The 17332-nt window shown below is 47.1% G+C and overlaps 1 protein-coding gene across 2 annotated transcripts in view; it reads right to left on the bottom strand.

Moving 5' to 3' along the window:
- LOC138487598 (transient receptor potential cation channel subfamily V member 6-like) overlaps positions 1–17332 on the bottom strand; it is a 623206-nt gene that overhangs the window by 42445 nt on the left and 563429 nt on the right. The window contains exon 13 of one of the 2 annotated variants that reach the window (XM_069614065.1): positions 14109–14377. The exons of the other annotated variant lie outside the window; for it this stretch is intronic. Within the exon in view, the coding sequence (XP_069470166.1) occupies positions 14109–14377 (269 nt within the window). The remainder of the gene's footprint in view (positions 1–14108; positions 14378–17332) is intronic. 2 annotated transcript variants of the gene reach the window in all.

The following is a 17332-nucleotide window of genomic DNA, read 5'->3' as shown; positions in this document are numbered from 1 at the left end:
AAAAGGGAACCCCTTGACGAAAGGAAACAACAACGGCATGATGCCTGGCACAAGCCTAAAATTGATTGTTTAAGTTGCGTAACGCAATGCACAAAGAGAAAGTGACCCTCCACCTTCTCTGCTACAGTAATCGACCTTTAGTCCAACCACAAGAGTCTATAAAGTTCCTGAAAAACTATGAAAAACCCGGGGATTTGTTTTTGTGAACTTCTCCGTCACCTTAGAAGCAATATACTGTCCTGAAGAGGGCCATAATTAGAACAGCAGAACACCAGGGATGGTGTTGATGTAATCTGTGGGCCGAAACATATGTAGACATCCTGTAGACACTACAATTCATGGGTCTCCCCCCTACAGCATTAGAACTTTCACGCTGTGTATATTGAGTTTGTTCCCCTAAAAATTTTTGTTAGAAAACCAACATTTTGTCAAGGTGATCTGTTACAACTGTCACTATACCAACTCTAGACACCACTAGTAGAAAAAATGTGTTTTTGCTGGACTTTTTAATTTCAGAGTTTTTTTAATGTGTTTTAAATTTTTGAGGTGTCTTGTGGAAAGCACCCACCATGTTCTTTTGTGTTACTAAATTGATGTGATTACAAATGTGTTTTGTACTCTGGTTACTCTTTTGAAAACAACATTTGTTCTATGTGCCTCTCAGATAGATGAAATATATAATCTATCCCCATCTCCTGTTCCCAGACCCAAGTCCGAGGTGGACTAAAAGAGGGGTAATTGAGCTTGTCTTTTTGCGTGTTTGACACTCCATAATCAGTCCCTACTCTAGCTCAATCCCCCTGTAACAAAAAATTGAGACTCACCCTTTGCTTACCCCATCGGCATAGGGAAGCCATACGATGGAGACAGTAATGTCATTGGCTTAGGGAACCATGTGATGGAGACAGTAATGTCATCGGCATAGTGAAGCCATACGATGGAGAAAGTAAAGTCATCGGCATAGGGAAGCCATACGATGGAGACAGTAAAGTCATCGGCATAGGGAAGCCATACAATGGAGACAGTAATGTCATTGGCATATGGAAGTCATACAATGGGGACAGTAATATCATCGGCATAGGGAAGCCATATGATGGAAACAGTAATGTCATCAGCATAGGGAAGCCATATGATGGAGACAGTAATGTCATCGTCATAGGGAAGCCATATGATGGAGACAGTAATGTCATCGGCATAGGGAAGCCATAAAATGGAGACAGTAATGTCATTGTATAGGGAAGCCATATGATGTAGACTGTAATGTCATCAGCATAGTGAAGCTATATGATGGAGACAGTAATAGGGAAGCCATACGATGGAGACAGTAATGTCATCGGCATAGTGAAGCCTTAAAATGGAGACAGTAATGTAATCGGCATAGGGAAGCCATAAAATGGAGACAGTAATGTCATTGCATAGGGGAGCCACATGATGGAGACTGTAATGTCATTGGCATAGTGAAGCCATACGATGGAGACAGTAATGTCATTGGCATAGTGAAGCCATATGATGGAGACAGTACTGTAATCGGCATAGGGAAGCCATAAAATGGAGACAGTATGTCATTGCATAGGGAAGCCATATGATGGAGACTGTAATGTCATTGGCATAGTGAAACCATACGATGGAGACAGTAATGTCATCGGCATAGGGAAGCCATACAATGGAGAAAGTAATGTCATTGGCATAGGGAAACCATGTGATGGAGACAGTAATGTCATCGGCATAGTGAAGCCATATGATGGAGACTGTAATGTCATCAGTATAGGGAAACCATGTGATGGAGACAGTAATGTCATCAGCATAGTGAAGCCATATGATGGAGACAGTAATGTCATTGGCATAGTGAAGCCATATGATGGAGACAGTAATGTCATTGGCATAGGGAAGCCATATGTGGAGACAGCAATGTCATTGGCATAGTGAAGCCATACGATGGAGACAGTAATGTCATCAGCATAGGGAAGCCATATGATGGAGACAGTAATGTCATTGCATAGGGAAGCCATATGATGGAGAGAGTAATGTCATTGTATAGGGAAGCCATATGATGGAGACAGTAATGTCATTGTATAGGGAAGCCATATGATGGAGACAGTAATGTCATTGCATAGGGAAGCCATATGATGGAGACAGTAATGTCATTGGCATATTGAAGCCATACGATGGAGACAGTAATGTCATCAGCATAGGGAAGCCATATGATGGAGACAGTAATGTCATTGTATAGGGAAGCCATATGATGGAGACAGTAATGTCATCGCATAGGGAAGCCATATGATGGAGACAGTAATGTCATCAGCATAGGGAAGCCATATGATGGAGACAGTAATGTCATTGCATAGGGATGCCATATGATGGAGACAGTAATGTCATTGGCATATTGAAGCCATACGATGGAGACAGTAATGTCATCAGCATAGGGAAGCCATATGATGGAGACAGTAATGTCATTGCATAGGGAAGCCATATGATGGAGACAGTAATGTCATTGGCATATTGAAGCCATACGATGGAGACAGTAATGTCATCAGCATAGGGAAGCCATATGATGGAGACAGTAATGTCATCGGCATAGTGCAGCCATACGATGGAGACAGTAATGTCATTGCGTAGGGATGCCATATGATGGAGACAGTAATGTCATTGCGTAGGGAAGCCATATGATGGAGACAGTAATGTCATCACATAGTGAAGCCATACGATGTAGACAGTAATGTCATCAGGATACGGAAGCCATATGATGGAGACAGTAATGTCATTGGCATATTGAAGCCATACAATGGAGACAGTAATGTCATCAGCATAGGGAAGCCATATGATGGAGACAGTAATGTCATTGTATAGGGAAGCCATAGGATGGAGACAGTAATGTCATCGGCATAGTGCAGCCATACGATGGAGACAGTAATGTCATTGTATAGGGAAGCCATATGATGGAGACAGTAATGTCATTGCTTAGTGAAGCCATACGATGGAGACAGTAATGTCATCGCATAGGGAAGCCATATGATGGAGACAAGCATGTTATCGACATAGCACGGCTCGATTTTGGATGGGAATTCTTGGACTGCTTCCAGAGTTTGCAGTATATCTGACACATATATACGCTAAACTCTATAGTTACACCCTGGTGATGAAGTAGATTATTGTATTCATGCCAGATTTGAGCCCTTCTTTAGGGCCCTGAGAGAGGCCGAATACCATTACCAGACTATGGTATGATAAAATCCTTGAAATGCAGCCGAGGTGGGAAGTACTGACCAGCGTAACTCGGCACGTTCCCATTGCAATGCCCATGAGCACATATTATAAGTGAAGGTTTTCACAATGACATCCAAAATGGCATTATGGGGGACATCAACGGCACATCAACGCGAGTGCACCGAGTTAAGCTGGTCATGACTTCCCACATCTTCTGAATTTCAAGGGTTTTGATGCGCTAAATCTGCTCATTTTAACTGCACCGTAACTAAAGTTTTTTCTGTGTATTTATGTATGCACATTAAATGCTCAGATTTGCCAAAAACCTGGCATAATCCCAATAGTGTCTCTGTTTATAAGAAAGGCATGAGAAACAATCCTAACAACTATAGGCTGATTACCTTAATTTACCTCAAAGTCTTACCAGGGATGTCATTTCACCAAAATGCCGTAAGTGACATCACACGACTCTTGACCTCTGATGACATCACAGGAAATTATGTCATTTGGCCCCACCCCAAAGTGGCATCACGGGAAGTGATAGAACACAACGTTTCACCACTTGACAAAACAGGAAGTGGCATCACATAGCATTGTTCCTAAGTACACTATGAAAAATATGGTTTACGATATCACTATAACCTGATATACATTTCATACAAGAATGGATCGCCATATGTATCATTAGGATCAGCGTGTATAGGCCCATATTACCAAATTACTGTGAATGCCAGCAGACGTCTCATGGCCAAATGCTAATGATGTGTTATTATATAGCACTTACGCTTAATCGCTTTATATAGAACAAATACACATACAATATCATCCAACCTGTGTTGGTTCTCATTTTTCGACCTCAGAAGGATGAAAGGCTGAGTTGGCCTTGCCCGTTTTCAAACCGGCAACCTGCAGATCACACACACATTGCAGCAGCGATCGCTCAACCCACTGAGCTATCTTACCAGCTATAGATATCTTACCGGCTATATAACAATGAGCAATTATATGTCTGAATGTTCTGAAAGTCAGAAAGCAAATTACACTCTGTAGTGGATACAATTAAACTGGTAGCTGAGATTTAACAGCAGGCCAGTTCATCTGCAGGTCTGGTGCAAAGTTGGGCACATGTCAAGCCTGCGTGGATCTACTTTTCAGGCTTCAGAGGGTGGCAAAATACATACCATTTGGAGGGTTCATAACTTTGTATTAAATAATTTAGTATAGCGCATAGAAAGCAGTGCACTCACACGGCATTCCGTACTCTGGGCACCCGTTACTCATACATGCAAACATACATCCCAAACAGCATGCCAGGGAGATGGGAAAGATAGACACAGTACAACAAAGCATTGATTGTGGCATGTGTGCCATGGTCAAACAATTCTACACTGTACACAATCTTTTTGGCACAAGGATGTTGCCAAGTGACCGAGGACACCGAGATGGAATGCCTTGTGATGATCGGAACAGACACAACGGCAGAAAAGAACAGGCTATAACTGCAACTTGCGAAAAGCAATATACATAGGCTGAAATGGATGCTTATTCTACTCTAAATGCTTTTTGGATGTTTTTGTCTGCATTGTGAATCTGAGGTGTTTCAGAAGAGATTAAATCAGTGAATCATCCCCTGAAGTGTGTCTGAAATAAACCTTTTATGAGTCTAGCAATTATTGTATAGAATTCCAGAAAGACACATTATTTGATATTCCCATTCTTTCTTATTTAGGGTCACCCCTTGTTTTTTTAAGAGGCCTGAACAAGAAAGCCTTCCACTCCAGAAACAGAGAGCCACTTGGCGCTGGCACAGCCCAGGAGCTTCTGTTTAAAAAAATAAAAACAGCAAAAACATTTTTCTTTTTTTTAGGGGTAGCAACTGTGACCCCCCTGGAACCCTTCAAAATGGCGTCCCTGTTCCCCGGTCTTTCTCCTCTGCTCCTCTTAGCGGACTTCTTCCTTCATTCGTTCTGTTTCTTCTTTCTTCTTTCTGATCTTCCATTCCCAATATGGCTTCTGCTCCCTGCTCTCTCCTCCCTCCTCTTACCTTTTCCTCTGTCCTTTCCTTTCCTTTTGATCGATCCCTCCTAACACACCTGCCTTCCTTTACTTGCTTCTCCTCCAAGATCCTGCCGTCTTCACTTCCTTAATGCTCGTTGCCATATTCAAACGGGATTGAATGGGTAAATACAGGGCACTAGCATGGACCAGTTGAGTTTACAGACTAGTCGATAGTCGATAGATGGTCCGGGCCACCAGGCCACTGTAGGTATAAGATGAGCATCTCGAGGGCCTACAAGGCTGGGGTGCCATCTTGTAATGGGGTGGCCCTTCCATGATGGCTGCCTGTCCTCAGGGTGTTTCTCTCCCTGACTGCATCTGACATTGGCAGTCCCAGTTGCCTCAGGCTAAGCGGTGGTGGCGTGGCGCGATCCTACGTACGGGGCGCCTCTTCTAAGGTTCACTGCTCTAGGTTTGCAATCTGGGGTTTATGCCCTCCCTTCTTATGGGGTGATTGTGGGCTGCTGCATAGAGGCTGAGAATAGGGGAGGGCTCCTGGGGGTGCCGCCATATTGCACCTGTGTGGTGGACATCAAGCAGCGGGTGGCGTCCCCTAAACCCACGGCCCCCCTCTCTCTCCTCTTTCTTGGCGCGAAGTGGCAAAATAAGTCCAAATAAATGTTTGTAGCGTCGATTTCACAAGTATTTGATTTGCTTTTTCAAGATAACTTGATATCAATGTTGACAGGAAGCTGCTTCCGTTCTGGCACAAATGGCCTCATTTCAAGTTCAGCAGTGCAGGAAAAAACTAGTGGTAATTCTGTTACTGGCACTTTTTTTGCGGTAATGGAATAACTGCAATTTAGACTGCACCGCCGAACTACAGGTTTGATTTAAGTGGAGGATTTTCCTCCCGCATACCGCTTCAGGCTGACGGTAAGTATACCACTTTAAGGTAAAAAATCTGCGGAATTCCACCAAAATCCCCATGGAGTCCTACTGACTCCAGAAGTGAGGATTAACACTGTCATGCCAGCTCTTGCACAGAAGTGAATGCTGGCAGAGGTAAGTCAATGCTGTGGAACACTCACAGGAATGAATGCTGGCAGAGGTAAGTCAATGCTGTGGAAACCTCACAGGACTGAATGCTGGCAGAGGTAAGTCAATGCTGTGGAACACTCACAGGACTGAATGCTGGCAGAGGTAAGTCAATGCTGTGGAAACCTCACAGGACTGAATGCTGGCAGAGGTAAGTCAATGCTGTGGAACACTCACAGGACTGAATGCTGGCAGAGGTAAGTCAATGCTGTGGAAACCTCACAGGACTGAATGCTGGCAGAGGTAAGTCAATGCTGTGGAAACCTCACAGGACTGAATGCTGGCAGAGGTAAGTCAATGCTGTGGAAACCTCACAGGACTGAATGCTGGCAGAGGTAAGTCAATGCTGTGGAACACTCACAGGACTGAATGCTGGCAGAGGTAAGTCAATGCTGTGGAAACCTCACAGGACTGAATGCTGGCAGAGGTAAGTCAATGCTGTGGAAACCTCACAGGACTGAATGCTGGCAGAGGTAAGTCAATGCTGTGGAACACTCACAGGACTGAATGCTGGCAGAGGTAAGTCAGTGCTGTGGAAACCTCACAGGACTGAATGCTGGCAGAGGTAAGTCAATGCTGTGGAAACCTCAGAGGATTGAATGCTGGCAGAGGTAAGTCAATGCTGTGGAAACCTCACAGGACTGAATGCTGGCAGAGGTAAGTCAATGCTGTGGAAACCTCACAGGACTGAATGCTGGCAGAGGTAAGTCAATGCTGTGGAAACCTCACAGGACTGAATGCTGGCAGAGGTAAGTCAATGCTGTGGAATACTCACAGGACTGAATGCTGGCAGAGGTAAGTCAATGCTGTGGAAACCTCACAGGACTGAATGCTGGCAGAGGTAAGTCAATGCTGTGGAACACTCACAGGACTGAATGCTGGCAGAGGTAAGTCAATGCTGTGGAAACCTCACAGGACTGAATGCTGGCAGAGGTAAGTCAATGCTGTGGAACACTGACAGGACTGAATGCTGGCAGAGTTAAGTCAATGATGTGGAAACCTCACAGGACTGAATGCTGGCAGAGGTAAGTCAATGCTGTGGAACACTTGCAGGACTGAATGCTGGCAGAGGTAAGTCAATGCTGTGGAAACCTCACAGGACTGAATGCTGGCAGAGGTAAGTCAATGCTGTGGAAACCTCACAGGACTGAATGCTGGCAGAGGTAAGTCAATGCTGTGGAAACCTCACAGGACTGAATGCTAGCAGAGGTAAGTCAATGCTGTGGAATACTCACAGGACTGAATGCTGGCAGAGGTAAGTCAATGCTGTGGAAACCTCACAGGACTGAATGCTGGCAGAGGTAAGTCAATGCTGTGGAAACCTCACAGGACTGAATGCTGGCAGAGGTAAGTCAATGCTGTGGAATACTCACAGGACTGAATGCTGGCAGAGGTAAGTCAATGCTGTGGAATACTCACAGGACTGAATGCTGGCAGAGGTAAGTCAATGCTGTGGAAACCTCACAGGACTGAATGCTGGCAGAGGTAAGTCAATGCTGTGGAACACTCACAGGACTGAATGCTGGCAGAGGTAAGTCAATGCTGTGGAAACCTCACAGGACTGAATGCTGGCAGAGGTAAGTCAATGCTGTGGAAACCTCACAGGACTGAATGCTGGCAGAGGTAAGTCAATGCTGTGGAAACCTCACAGGACTGAATGCTGGCAGAGGTAAGTCAATGCTGTGGAACACTCACAGGACTGAATGCTGGCAGAGGTAAGTCAATGCTGTGGAAACCTCACAGGACTGAATGCTGGCAGAGGTAAGTCAATGCTGTGGAATACTCACAGGACTGAATGCTGGCAGAGGTACGTCAATGCTGTGGAAACCTCACAGGACTGAATGCTGGCAAAGGTAAGTGAGTCTGGAGGTAATTTGGTGGATTTAACTTGTAATGAGACCCAGAGTCTCTTGTAAACATGTTGGGACTTCCTCTTCCAGGATGAAGTATCTGAATGTTCCTTCTCGCAGTCTTGATAGTGCGCTTTGGTACAGAAATTACGTTTTATCCTGTGTCAAAACTCTGCACACCGTCTGTTAGTTACTTCAGTACTTGGACTACATTTCTTAGAATTCACTATCCAAACCTCTCTCATACGCTTAATCGAGCATTTTGGTACTTTGGCTACATTTCTTATTTTATTTATTTCAGCAGCTTTATTTCGACATGAAAGTCCTGAAAGCAGTACACAATAAAAAGTAAATACATCAACATCAAAATCACTTAACACATAAGTAATTTACAATCAAGAACACATTCATCACAAGTAGTTTCCTCCCCTGCAGGACATTGAGCTAATACCTTGGCCTTTCTCATGTGAATCGTTCTTGCCCAGCTCAGATAGTTGCTGGTAGCAGAAACGGCCAATACGTCTGCAGAATCCAAGCTCTTAGCCATTTCTTCGCTTAGGCACCTGCAGCTGCTATTTAAAAACAGGGGCTTCAGAAAAGCCTTCCTCGAGGGTTTAGTCACTGGGCACAGAAATAGGTAATGTTGCACAGGGTCGTCCACCTCGCTGCAAAGAATACATGTTGCAGGAACCGCATTGTTCAATCAGTGCCGGAGTGCGGCTGTAGGCAGAATTCCAATACAGAACTTTAGATATGCATCCCTTTCCCACCTGGAGGTGACATAATCCAGGTACTATTCTCAACTGACCCATTGCTTATTAGCACGGTATCGGGCCATTTGCTCTGAGACCCTGGATTTCATCAGGATATCACACTGGGCCTTAGCCCCGCTGCGCTCTTGATCACTTCCTTAGAAGCGAATGTTATTACACAGGGGTTAGACCAATACTTTTCACGTGGACAACCCACTTCAGAGAGCCATATCAACAGACAAGGTATTGGTTCAACCACTGTGCATTGACCATTGATCAATCCTCTCCTTAATATACAATGTTATCGATAGGTATCAGTATTCTTTCCAATTTTTTCGCAAATTAGAGTTTTCAACAGATTCTTCACCTTCAAATTTAATTTCAATTGGTGATTACTATGCTCCTGCCAACACGTGTTTCGACCTTACAGAAAACAAGTCTTCTTCAGGGCCAATGTATCACCTTTCTCCTGTTTAAATATTCTAACTTACTAATTGAACGATGTCCAGCAGCTTACATATAACCTTGCTGGCTGGACTAAGAGATCTAATCCCCTTTGTTTATTCAGAAAGACAATGGTTTCTCCTTGGCTTGGAGTTGCGCTTCTTAACCTTTACAATGCTTCCAATAGCGGGTTGATGCTGCCTGCAGTGGTCTGGCCATTTTTGAGGGTGAACATTTTTTTCTTTCACTTCAGAGAGCTGCTCATTTGCCCAGACAAAACATCCATGACTGCCGCTTTACATTGGCGCAGATGGTTATTTGACCATAAACTGGCCCAAAAGAGCGCCGGGCGCAGTTTGCAAATCTTCCTAAACCCTTCTAGACCAGTTTCCAGTAACACTAGAATGTTCAAGGCAGTGGTGGGCATTCCAAGGATATTTCTCTCCGCCACTAAAAGGGCTGAATCTCCACTTGTCCCCAGAGTTCAGACCCATAAAATGCTGCCTGGAGGGCTTGTGCTTCATACGCCTCCAGCGAGAGCCATACCGCCCCATTCTCAAGCTCATTAGTGAATCTAGCAAGGGCCACACTATACCTAACCAGCATTAACTTGCCCTCTCAACCTGCATTTTCCAGCCTCATGACGCCATGACTCTCAGACCTATGTAATCTCACGAATGGACTTGCGCAATTGCACATCCCCCAAAGAGAGAGTTAGGGGCTTCTACTTCCTCCTGGAACATCATGGCCTTAGGGGGGGGCCAGTTCCTCTTAGTAAAAGCCACAACATTCTCCAGTTGCTTACGGGCACTGGCAGGTGTTAGGAAGGAAAATATTGCATCGTCTGCAAACAATAGTGCTGGGAACTTATCGCTCGCTAGCGAAGGATCCTCAGTCTGGGCGGCCAAGAGCCTCTTCAGGACTTCATTAATAAAGATACAGAACAGCTTGGGTGCCAACACACATCCCTGACAAACTTCCTCTGGATGTCAATGCTGCGGGGGTACTTCCATCAGCGCCCCAGCGGACCACCGTGGAGTTCCCTGTATAAAGGCTCTGGACAGCTGAGAGCAATACGGCTGGGATGCCAAGCTCCTCTAGCATCTTTCAGAGATGTGCTCGGGGTACAGTGTCGAAGGCAGTTCGTAAATCAAAGAACAGTGCACATACATTTGTCTTTATAAGAACAGCTGTATTTCTCACAAACCAGTCGGAGGCTTTGATCGATGGTGCTGAAGCCCTCACAAAACCCCACCTGGCGGTGGTCTATTACCCCGTTAGTCAGAGCCCAGTCATTCATGTGGAATAAGAGTGCCTGGGCACACGTCTTCCCCCTAGCATCCTCCCGGCATCTAACAGGGAGATAGGTCTAAAAGGAGCTGGATCATCATGTGGCCCCTTTTTATGTACTGCCGAGGTCCAAGACATGCTAGACAGCACTACATTGAATAGTTTAGTAAAATAAGGTACCCAGACGGTAGACTCATTTCTGAAAAAGTCTATCGGTACTCTGTCCGGGCCTGGCGCCTTACCTAACGTTTGGCGCAGCAGTGCAAGTTCTACCTGGGCATCGCTGAGTATCAGTGGGGTGGGGAATGGGACCCCAGCTGAAGCAGCACATTCCTTGATGGTACAAGACCCCATCAGAGTCCCACAACCCTCTCGATAGAGGTTATCATAGCATTCTGCCCATGCTGCTTCAGGGATCGAGCCGTGTGGCTGACTATGGCTCCCTCGGTGAACGGCCCCCATATTAGACCAGAAGCCCTTTGAGTCCCTGCAGCCAATTGCTTCCAGGAGTGCCCTCCATAAGTCATCATGCCACCCTCTTTTCTTGTCATTCAACATCTTGTGGTATTCGCCTGTTACCCGTCTAACCTCAGCACACCTCTGGGGCACTTGATTCTTAGTGGCCACTATGAGTTGCCCCTTGTCCTCCCGGCACTCCCTGTCATACCATGGGGCTGCTTTCTCTGGAAAGTTATGAGCTGGTTCAGAGCAATACGCTCCCACCTGCGCTATAATTTACTCATGGAGTTTGATCAGGGCTGTGGCATCACTGGGATCAGAACTTGCAAAGGACTCACAGAGGGGACAGATGCCAGCCTACTCCCTCCAGACCCAAACCACAGAGCTCATATTCTTTCTGGCCTCGCCAAGGGATTCAAGGGCGAGCACTCGTCACTCATCTACAGCTTGGCTCCCTCCGAGCACCGCCCAAAAGTGCTTTCTCACCACCATACATAGCGGGGGGGGTGATCCCTCTCCACCCCCTCTACAACTTCAAATGCCCTGATAAATCCCCAGGTCTCGAGATTAACAAGCATGTCATCAATTTTACTAGAGGACCAGTCGTTATGAAAGGTGGGGGCAGCAGGTCAGTCCCCAGGAAATTGGCCGTTGCACGCCCTGAGGTCGACCGAGGCAAACAGAATTACCATTTCTTCCGCCGACCTGTGCTGCCTCCTAGAGGGAGTGGTAATCGGGGGGGCAGACCCCAGAGCCTATCCTCCTCTGTCATGGCATCTTCCAGGACACACACCAGCTCAATCTGTGCATTAAGGTCCCCCATAACTAAGGTTTTTGGGAGTCCAGTAGGACACACCCTCCAGGCCACCCCCCTCCCTGGGAAACCCCTGTTATAAAAATGTACAAGCAGCACGCAGGTGCCATCGAGCAATTTTATGTCCAGCGCCAAGACATCAGGTGGATGCATATCTATCACTGTTACTGTTTTAAATAAGGTCACATTGACCCAAGACACCAGGCCCCCACAGAGGCCCCCCCTTACTCCCCTGGATGTGGAATAGAGAATGTTGCATACCCCCGCAAGTGCGTAGGTTCCAGGGCACCTCAGACTCCCTAATAAATGTGCGCCAGTCTTTGTCAATGAGGTACTTGTCGATCCCACTTATGTGCCATGACAGAACTGGCACCCCGGGCAATAATGATGTCAAACTATCTGCCATACAATGGGATGGATTTGCTCGCTGCACCCTGTCATCTTGTTCACGGGTGAGAGCAGAAAGAGTTGAATTCCAACCCTGCACGGGGTGCCCAGAACTTTAGGTACTGTAGCCCAACTCCTGGTTTTCGCTCAGCTGAACTAGGCGTTCTTGAATCCCGGCGGCGTTGAGACAAGGAATCCTAGCGAACCTTCTGCTCCTACATTTCACACCATGGAGCGTCTGGCCCAACGTGTGCACTTCTACCTCCAAAGTTCCTATTCCACTTGTCCTTGTCCTCGTTCTTTTTATTCTTGTTCTGTCTCAGGATTTCCCATGGCTCCTCACAATGCCCCCCTCTGCTCTCGAATATCATTCATGTCTCCCCATCTCTCAGAAAACCTGTCACAGATCTCTTGACAGGTCTCTATCGTCTGCCACTCCTCAGTCGATGTGGTCTCCTGGATTGTTTGCTTCCTTCCCACTGTGGCCTCCAGTTCCCATACCTGTTCTTCCCACAGTGCCCTCCAGTTCCTATACCTGTTCTTCCCACTGTGGCCTCCAGTTCCCATACCTGTTCTTCCCACTGTGGACTCCAGTTTCCATACCTGCTCTAACCACTGTGGCCTCCAGTTCCCATACCTGTTCTTCCCACTGTGGCCTCCAGTTCCCATATCTGTTCTTCCCACTTTGGCCTCCATTTCTCATACCTGTTCTTCCCACGGTGGCCTCCAGTACCCATACCTGTTCTTCCCACAGTGGCCTCCAGTTCCCATACCTGTGCTTCCTACTGTGGCCTCCAGTTCCCATATCTCTTCTTCCCACGGTGGCCTCCAGTTCCCATACCTGTTCTTCCCAATTTGGCCTCCAGTTCCCATACCTGTTCTTCCCACTTTGGCCTCCAGTTCCCATACCTGTTCTTCCCACGGAGGCCTCCAGTTCCCATACCTGTTCTTCCCACGGAGGCCTCCAGTTCCCATACCTGTTCTTCCCACGGTGGCCCCAGTTCCCATATCTGTTCTCCCACGGTGGCCTCCAATTCCCATACCTGTTCTTCCCACGGAGGCCTCCAGTTCCCATACCTGTTCTTCCCATGTGGCCTCTTGGGTACCGTCTTCCAATGATGGAATGCTTCCCCATACCTCTGGGCTCGTGCTCGTCCAGGTCTCCACAGGTTCTCCTCTTCTCATCGTGCGCTCCTCATGCTTCACCCACCAGCTGGAGATTCGTAGGGCCTGTTCTCACTTGTCTCATTGACACAGTGCTTCTCTTATCCTTCTCACTCCCCCGTCTTTGACCTTTAGCCACATGGCCCACAGAAGGAAAGTGATAAGAGCTCATGCCGCCATCTTGGATTTGGATTTCAATGCCATTTCTCTCTGGAGCTGTTTGGTCAGAGGTGAGTTCTCTGATCCCATTCTTTATCAGAGGTAATACCTGTCTGTGGTTCTGCTTCCAGCAGGGCTCCCATTTCCGTGCATGTAGTTGTATGTATTTGTGACAGTCTAGAGAGGCATTCTTTCACAGACTAGCCTTTTCTGTTTTTCTACTCTTTGTAACTGTGATATTCTGTCTCGCTGGGTGAGCCTTTAGCTCTCTGGCGCCCACCTCTGCTATTGCCTGGATTCTCCTCGGCTCCCGTAGCTCTTACATGCAATCAAGACTCACCTGTGCTCACAGCAGCCCTGTCTTTGGGTGTCTCACACACATGCACTCGGGACACAGCCCCTCCTCGCCAGTCATCACACATTGAGACAGGACACAGCAATACTCTGGGTATTTCTCGTGTTTCCGGATCCGTATCAGCGTGGGCTCACCTGTGCCAGCCAGAGCCCCTCCTTCTCCTGGGTAATGCTGGAATATGTGTCTCCCAGGGTGGCAATCAGCAGGTTGAACATGAGCAGGAAGGCTATCACGCAGAAGGACCCGTAGAGGGGGCTGTACATGGGGGGCAGATGCACGGTGTAGTTGGCAGGTCCATTCAGGATGTTGGAGAACATTTCGTAGGTGGAGACAAGGGACATTGGGTAACTGTAGAAGGCCCCCACTGCCATGCCTTGCACCTCCTGGAAGGCCACATAGTAGGCTGTGGCAGGAAGACAAACACAGGTCAGAGGAACATGGAGGCACCTGCCAATCAATCAATCAATCAAAGCAACCTAACAAGTTCATCATACAATCATAAAAGAAACAAATATACGTCAAAATACAGGGCAAAAACATGATCATACATATGGTAAAAATGTTTTAAACAAACCGCATGTATAGAAAACATACCACAACAAATATAGGGAGAGTATTCTCGCAGCCCTAGGACTCCGTTCTCTCTAACTTCAAACGTGAAGACACGGATTGGACATTCTAGTCAGTCAATTGCCCTGACTGAATACAGGTAACAAACATGATACTTCATATGGTCAAATATTAAAACAAACCACATATGGCGAAAAATATATACAACAAGTGTAGGGGAGAGTATTCTCGCAGCACTGGGACCATTTCCTACCTTACTTCTAGCATGAAGGCGTGGATTCCATATTCTACTTGTGTCGCTCAGTGAGTTATGCCATGAAGGCGTGGATTCCATATTCTACTTGTGTCGTGAGTTATGCCATGAAGGCATGGATTCAATATTCTACTTGTGTTGCTCAGTGAGTTATGCCATGAAGGCGTTGTTAAGACGGATTTCTGAACTCTGTCCTGGTGGCGCAGAAGTTCAGAAGGCCAACCTAATTACTTGGAACAGGGTAACCTCTGGACAAGCCAGACCAATCAAGGTAGCGATCGCGGCGGTCAAGACTAGGTCTCAAGAGGGGTGAGGGTGACTGAAAGCCCGCAATGAGCACACAAAGCAAGAGCGCTTACAAACTACTCCAAACAGGTGTTATATCAAAAATATAAACACATTTATTTTAAGGCCTTTAAAACAACGACCGTAGCGAGAAAATCACAATATCACAATATTAAACCAACACATACCATATCAACACAATATATATACAAATACACAGTCGCAAGCGTTTAAAGCACGAAATATGTAGTCCACCTGAAAGGAAAGGAAAACAGGCAGTGCGATAACGCTTTAGACTCAGTTCGCCTTCAGAGGCACCTAACTAGATGGAAGTCCGAGCCCTGCGAAGAGTGGAGCCTTGTGCTCAAAGTACCTGCCACGCCGGTGCCAACGGGCAAAAGGGGAAGCTCTTCGGAGGAAGTCAGGCAGTTCGGGTTAGTGCACAGCAGAAGGAGAACAGGTTCCGCAACTCAAGCGCAGCCTCCACAGCGGGCAGAAGCAGAGCGCGAGTACGGCCAAAAGGGTGCTGTTTTTACACAGCAGGGAAAAGCAATGGGATACTGCAGGAGGGCGACCAGATCCTAGCTAAACTACTCACCGGTCCCCGAAGCAAGCAGACCCAGGCTTCTCCACGTTAGTTTCAGCAGCTGGCAGGTTCAGAAGAGCAGGGAACGCCTCGTAGTCGTGTAGAGCAAAAAGACGTCCCAATCGACGAAACCAGCACAGTTTTGTTGCCGCAGCAGGACAACGGAGCGGCTGTGTGTATTCAAGCCAAATGTACACTCCTCCCTTCAGACCTGGGGACGCCAAGCGTACGAAGCGTGGGAGAGTGACAAGGACTCGAAATACAACACAACCTGGCGGCAGTTGCAGAGCAGGACTCCCTTGTAAACTGGTCAGTCAGCTGGATGGCCCAGAGACACTTCCGAAGGCTTACTTGGCAGGAGATGATGAAGTCGCCGGGAATAGCTGTTCCTGCTATTCCAAAGGTCGAAGCACCAGTACAGGCCTTCTGGTTCGATCCAAGGAGGAAAGGGTTTCACAGGACGACAGCAGTGCAAAGGAGGATTCCTTCAGCGGGTCACCAGCGATTCCTCGGTCCAGCCTCGTAGTTGCAGGATACTTGGCTCCTGTATTCCTTCGTTCGTGAGAACTCAGGAGATCGACATGGTAGTGGTGTTTCCAGCTCCCTCTTATCCACGGTTCCCTTCGCGCCAAAACGGAGGGGAGCCAATGGGAGATCCGCTCATCAACACACATACCATACGTGGACCAATCACGGACCACAGTGGTCCCAGGCATTCACACCACCCTAGACTCTCTGGCACCCAGGATGTGTATTGGGACCAGACATCCCAGCCCACACCCTGGAGGCACACAAACGACATGTAGAAGCCCGCGAAAGCAACCACGTTTCGCGGGAAAGTACATGCCCAAATAAGGAAGGCCCCGGGTCGCTCGACCTGGGGAAGGTGAAGGGAGCAAGACGGTCAGTGGACAAGACAAAGGAGCCTCGCGGCCTGGCCATTTTGGGAGCCAGGCCACCATTTTGGGTTCAGTGCAAAAACGTGCTCAGAACGCCAAAAGGAGCTCAAAATAAACAAAACGATCGCTGCCACCATTCGAGTCCCTGAATGACTTGCACCGATCAAATACCATCCTAAAAGAGTATCTAGGGCCTGTAGAAGGCTAGAGACCCAAGAGAGCTGTAACTTAGCTTACAGTGCCCTCTTGTGTCATGTTGCACTAAAGCCGCAACACGATAAAAGAAACTACGGGAAACCACGTTCCCCGGTACTGACTGTCTTAAGGGCATGTCAGTTTCCCCGTAAGAAAAGAGCGAAAGCCCAGAGAAGTGCAGCAGTAGGCTGTACTTCTCTGGCAAAGTCAAGAACAAGGTTAAAAACAATAGCAAAAAGTTTAGGGGTTGCCACATGGAAGGAAAATTCCCTACAATTACGAAATCTTTCCTAACAGGCGTGGATTCCATATTCTACTTGTGTCGTGAGTTATGCCATGAAGGCATGGATTCCATATTCTACTTGTGTCGCTCAGTGAGTAATGCCATGAAGGCGTGGATTCCATATTCTACTTGTGTCGCTCAGTGAGTAATGCCATGAAGGCGTGGATTCCATATTCTACTTGTGTCGTGAGTTATGCCATGAAGGTGTGGATTGAATATTCTACTTGTGTATGGATTCAATATTCTACTTGTGTTGCTCAGTGAGTTATGTCATGAAGGCGTGGATT

Source organism: Ambystoma mexicanum, chromosome 9 (assembly GCF_040938575.1).
Source record: "Ambystoma mexicanum isolate Mex_15411 chromosome 9, UKY_AmexF1_1, whole genome shotgun sequence".
Classification (NCBI taxonomy): Eukaryota; Metazoa; Chordata; class Amphibia; order Caudata; family Ambystomatidae; genus Ambystoma; species Ambystoma mexicanum.
Note: the sequence above shows the minus strand (reverse complement) of the source record. Positions and strands in the feature narration are given on the sequence as shown.